The sequence below is a fragment of the Glycine soja genome, chromosome 8 (genome assembly GCF_004193775.1).
Source record: "Glycine soja cultivar W05 chromosome 8, ASM419377v2, whole genome shotgun sequence".
NCBI lineage: Eukaryota > Viridiplantae > Streptophyta > Magnoliopsida > Fabales > Fabaceae > Glycine > Glycine soja.
In genome coordinates, this window is record NC_041009.1 from 20,472,239 (window position 1) to 20,478,238 (window position 6,000).

General features: G+C 33.9%; 1 protein-coding gene across 2 annotated transcripts; it reads left to right on the forward strand.

Annotated features, from left to right (window-relative positions):
• The first annotated feature begins 2,120 nt into the window (after positions 1 to 2,120).
• LOC114422656 (patellin-3-like) lies at positions 2,121 to 4,678 on the forward strand. 2 transcript variants are annotated; one of them, XM_028389132.1, is made up of 4 exons: positions 2,121 to 2,481; positions 2,584 to 3,761; positions 3,840 to 3,981; positions 4,070 to 4,678. In XM_028389132.1, exons 1-4 carry the CDS (start codon positions 2,353 to 2,355, stop codon positions 4,322 to 4,324), a joined length of 1,704 nt encoding a protein of 567 aa, XP_028244933.1. In that variant the 5' UTR covers positions 2,121 to 2,352; the 3' UTR covers positions 4,325 to 4,678. The 2 variants fall into 2 exon arrangements, with proteins under 2 accessions (XP_028244933.1, XP_028244932.1); XM_028389131.1 differs by having other exon boundaries at positions 2,121 to 3,761.
• Positions 4,679 to 6,000: the final 1,322 nt, after the last annotated feature.

Below are 6,000 nucleotides of genomic sequence, written 5' to 3' on the forward strand. Positions count from 1 at the left end.
ATTAAAATATGCAATATTTGAGAACAAAAAAATGCAATATTTTAGTTTATTTTAACATAGACAGGTTAGTTAATAGTTTTTCAATATATATATATATATATATATATATATATATATATATATATATATATATCACAAGACATGATGATAAATAGTTAACTTCTTTAAGTTATTGTCATAGTTTAATTTAATTTTTTTTGGACGTAGGCACGTAGCCATAGTTTAATTTTTTTTTTTTTTTTTTTACGCAGTCATAGTTTAATTTCTAAGCATGTGAATGAAGAGAATTTTCTTAAAAGAAATAAAATCCACTTAAGTAATCTCATTATCTCGAAAAGAATTTGTGATGAGAAGATATCTTTAGTGAAAAAAGTTTTACATACTTAACAATGTTTTTGTTAAACTAGTAAAGAAACCAATAGTGTAATTAGCAAACACGAATTAAAAAAGAAAAAAACAAAGCAGATTCTAATTGCTTTTGGGTGGTCTTTCCTTCTCACTTTCTCTTCTGGCATTCTCAGCAACTTTTGTTTTAGCATATGGCATCATTGGGCATGGCTTCTGAACTTTGAAATTGAGTCAGTGACTACTTCTTTGACCATTTGGGGGCAGTGGGTTGTGGCAGATGGTTAGGCTTAATTGATTCTCCTTCAACTTCAAACACATAGTGCGTGTTTGCAAAAAATGTTCAATTAAATGCAACCGAACATTCATTCAAAAGCTTCATTATACTTACGTTTTCTTTTGGACGTTGAAAAGTGTATTTTCCCGTTTAACGTGAAATCAATGCATATACAATTATAGCGCGCTACAGGGTTCAAGTTCAAATGGTTACACAAATATATCCGTCGATATTATGGTCAGCTGGGACTGAACCAAACGCATTGGCTTTACAAATCTATAATTATAATCCAAACACGTTTTTGTTTTTTATATTCTTAACTGTTTTAAGAATTTTCATCTAAAGAAGTCCTTGTAGCTTTCTGGTTTCTTAAAGCTATTCTCATTATTATTAAGACCTTTTTCTAGAAGAACAAAACTGTGGTCAGGTTCAGGCGAGCTCGATCAGAGCCTAAATTAGATTTGAAGTGAATTTTTTATAAAAATGCTTATATTTAATTATTTTCAATTTGAATTATTTGGGTTTTGACAAAATTTCAAATGCTTTTTTAACAATTGATATTTAATCAGAAAGAACAACTCAAAAAAGTGAAAGTGTATATAATCCTTCCTTGATGGTAAGGGAATAGATTGAAAGATTAATTAATTCAATTTGAAAGCGCTTCGAGTATGTTTAATTTTATTTATTCAGGTGAAAATTAAAAGCAGTTTGGAATGATTTGAAGAAGGAAATCATGTTTGGTGAAGCAGGGGAATAGTGGTTTTTTAAGATGTAATCAGAGAAGAACATTGTACCTTTCCACAATTTGAAGTTTGATTGGTATTGGTGCTGGCCGTGATGTTTTTTATTTTTTTTTAAAATCATGTTAATGATAACACGGCATTGAATATTGATAACGTTAGAAGCAATGTTACTTGCGAAAGGAGACAATAGGACGTTTATGTTGACGTTGATATTATGATTATTATTTTGAAAATCAAGTTGTGATTGATCCCCACTAAAATTATTCTTTGGTGAGTATTCAGAAAGCATAGATTGTTTACATACTTGAGGTAATTATAGGATTTATTCAAGGATGAAAACAGCAAGACGTGGTGAAAACAAAATACAAAAATAGGGATTGGTTTGATGGAAGTTTATAATGAATGAATGACATATAGTAGGATTTTTTATTGACATAACATATAGTATGATTATTGAAGTAAATTTGGTATAAAAAAAATATATTTTGTGAGTTGGTTTTAAAATTTGGAAAGGAAAAGAAAAAAAATGACAAATAATTATTTTGATTCGAGGAGGAGAGGAGTATGAGATCGTCATAAATTGATTTGATGAAAAGTTTAAATTTAAATTTTAAATGTATAAATATTAATTCTACTTGCCAATTTATTAGATAATTTTATTATTAGATTATAATGTTTAAAGTTTTTTATTTTTTTAAAATTAATTTATAATGATTCATTTTCAGGATAAAATAAATGATTAAGGGAAGGGGATCCACAAAGTCGAAACAAAGTGGTGAATCTGCTGGCACGACAGACTGGTTTCTAAAACAACAACCATAGCCAATCAGTGTTTGGTCTCTTTTTCTTTTAGACCCACCCTTTCTCTTCTCTTCCCTTTCAACTTCAACTCAACAACCCTTCCCTTCTCAAACTCATTCTTGCCTTTCTTTTTGTTCATACTTTTATTTTTATTGCTACTTACTTTCTATTTCTATCCAATCATCCATGGCCGAGGAACCCCAAAAACCAGCCTCCGCTGAAGAAGTGGTGCCTGTTCCTGCGGACACGCCACCAACTACCCAATCTGAAGCTGAAGCTGAAGTTGAAGCAAATGCAGAAAGCATCGAAGAAGTGGTGGCGGAAGCAGAGAAGGCCCAGAGTGGTGTAGAAGACAAGATTTCCCAATCTGAAGCTGAAGCTGAAGTTGAAGCAAATGCAAAAAGCATCGAAGAAGTGGTGGCGGAAGCAGAGAAGGCCCAGAGTGGTGCAGAAGACAAGATTTCCCAATCGGTTTCGTTCAAGGAGGAGACCAACGTGGTTGGCGACCTCCCCGAGGCGCAGAGGAAAGCCCTTGATGAGCTCAAGAGGCTTGTTCAAGAAGCGCTCAACAACCATGAGCTAACTGCTCCCAAACCAGAACCAGAGAAGAAGAAAACGGAACTCAAAGCACTGGAGAAGAAGGAGGAAGAAGTCTCTGAAGAGAAGAAGGAAGTTGAAGTGACGGAAGAGAAGAAGGAAGCAGAAGTGACGGAGGAGAAGAAGGAAGCAGAAGTGATAGAAGAGAAGAAGGAAGCAGAAGTGATAGAAGAGAAGAAGGAAGTTGATGCGACGGAAGAGAAGAAGGAAGCAGAAGTGATAGAAGAGAAGAAGGAAGTTGAGGTGACGGAAGAGAAGAAGGAAGCAGAAGTGATAGAAGAGAAGAAGGAAACAGAAGTGATAGAAGAGAAGAAGGAAAGAGAAGTCCTAGAAGAAAAGAAGGAAGGTGTTGTTCCTATTAGTCCAGAGGAAGTTGAGATATGGGGAATTCCCCTGCTTGGGGACGAGAGGAGCGATGTGATTCTGCTAAAGTTTCTTCGGGCCAGGGATTTCAAGGTGAAGGATGCCTTGAGCATGCTGAGAAACACGGTGCGTTGGAGAAAGGAATTCGGAATCGAGGGTCTTGTCGAGGAAGATCTTGGAAGTGATTGGGACAAGGTGGTGTTCAGTCATGGACACGACAAAGAAGGGCACCCGGTGTACTACAACGTGTTCGGTGAGTTTGAGGACAAGGAGTTGTACAACAAGACATTTTGGGACGAGGAGAAGAGGAACAAGTTGATAAGGTGGATGATTCAGTCGTTGGAGAAGAGCGTGAGAAGCCTTGACTTCTCTCCGACAGGCATATCGACAATAGTGCAGGTGAACGACCTTAAGAACTCTCCTGGGCTTGGCAAGAGGGAGCTGAGGCAGGCCACCAATCAGGTCCTTCAATTGTTTCAGGATAACTACCCTGAGTTTGTGGCCAAGCAGATATTCATCAATGTTCCCTGGTGGTACCTTGCCTTTTCTAGGATGATCAGCCCCTTCTTCACACAGAGGACCAAGAGCAAATTTCTCTTTGCTGGCCCATCCAAATCTGCTCACACCCTTTTCCAGTAACTCCATTTCTCTTTCTCTTCTCTTCTCTATATGCTTCTTTCCATTCATTATATACTTTTGCTTTCACGTTACAGATATATAGCTCCGGAGCTGGTGCCGGTTCAATATGGTGGACTTAGCCGAGAGGCTGAACAGGAATTCACCACTTCTGATCCTGTCACTGAGGTTACAATCAAACCCGCGACTAAGCATGCTGTTGAGTTCCCTGTTTCTGAGGTCATTCAATCGATCTTTTTCTTTTTGTTCTTTTCTTTAGTAGTAGTGCTGGGCTGGGTACTAATAAAAAAATGTCACTAAACTGCAGAAAAGTCATGCTGTTTGGGAAATCCGAGTGGTGGGCTGGGATGTCAGCTACGGTGCTGAATTTGTTCCCGGCGCTGAGGATGGTTACACTGTCATAGTTCAGAAGAACAGGAAAATTGGTCCCGCTGATGAGACCGTTATTACCAACGCTTTCAAAATTGGTGAACCTGGCAAGATTGTACTCACCATAGATAACCAAACTTCCAAGAAGAAGAAACTCCTCTACAGGTCCAAGACCAAGCCCATCCCAGAGTAACTTGAAGCTCAAGAATAAGGATTTTACTGTTACTGTTATATGTTCATCATTATTACAACAACAAGAACAAGAACATTGTGCTGTTCAACTTAATTCTTTCATACGGGGTGGGGTTCTTTTCTTCATTTGCTTTATAAAATTATTTTGTTTCAAGTCTGGGGTTGGCCTATTTCATTTAAGCTTACGGTAGTTTGCTATTTGGGTTTTGGAATTGGATAAAACCTTTGCTATTTCATTATCGGGACGGGCTTCATTTGTACATGAAACAATTAATGTCTGTTTGCATTGTCATATACTTTTATGCCTGTAAAGTTTGTTTAAATGTGATCATCTATTCCTTATTCCCCTTTATAATTCTATAGATAGATAGATTTACTTCATTGTTTCTGTTATTTTTTCTTCAATATTTATTTACTGATTTGCTCGCGACTTTTGCCTGCTTATTATTAGTTTTTAGAAGGCTACACTGATATACGTAGTTTACATTATTAGGTTTCAGTACTTCCGTCAGTTTCTTTTTAAGAGTGCTGGCTAGGGAAAAAAAAAAAAATTAAATTATTAATTAATAGTTTGTTAGTGAAAATATTTGAATTCATGACACCTTCTTCCTGTTTCTCCGTTCAAACAATAAAAAGTCTTGTTTAACTTATTTTATTAAATGATTTTTTTTATCTGTCCGATATTGATTTGAGAGTCTATATTATAATAAGTAGATCAAATATATAAAATTTTGTGTAATTTTAATAATCATTTTATATTTCATCAATATTTATTTTAATGTATATTATAATTTTCATAATATAAATAAGTGTAACTTTAAGACTACATATTTATAAATTATAATTATTTGATTTATGTAATTTTTAATATACATGATTCTTTAAATGATATCATCTAGAGATTGATTTTGTGAAGTCTGTACTATAAAATGTAATTAACAATAATATATGTTAAAAACTTTCTCTTCTCACTCTCATAAAAACAATCTTACCATATATGTCACTCGCATAAAAATGGTCGTCTCACCAAATATGTGATACGCTACTGCAAGTGTATGCTTAGTTGAGTAAGAAATATCGTTCCTAAGAGTTAGATTTCAAACTATTTTACAAATAAAATTAGAAATTAAAGTGTAAAGAATTATAACAAGATTTAAGTTTAAAATTGGTTTGAGAAATTCGTATTCAAACACAAACAAAAGTAGTTAAAATTGAGTAAGAATTATTAGAGAAAACTCTCAGGATACAATCAACATAATGATTTTTTATTGAGTTAATTATGTTACTAAGTGTTTTAATTGGATCTCTTTAGTGGTGAACTAACCTAAAGTAATATTTGTTCTCTTTCGGAAACAAAAATGTATAGAATTGAATCGATCTTACTTTATGATTGTTATAATCAAATAAACTCGTTAGGTTAAGAAATCTATTTTAGTTGGTTGAATAATAAAATTTTATAAATTCTTTAATATTGTCTTTAATTTTCACAGAAAAAAAAAACTCTTTATGCTGTTTGTTAATTCATTAATTTCCCAAAAGATTAAACATATTTTCATGATTTGAAGTCCAAGTTATTTCCCTATAGTTCTATTGATTATTGATTAGGTTCACCTTTTAGTTATTCTCTAAACTCCTAAATTATGAAAAACTATGGCTAAACAATTTGCATAAAAAAGG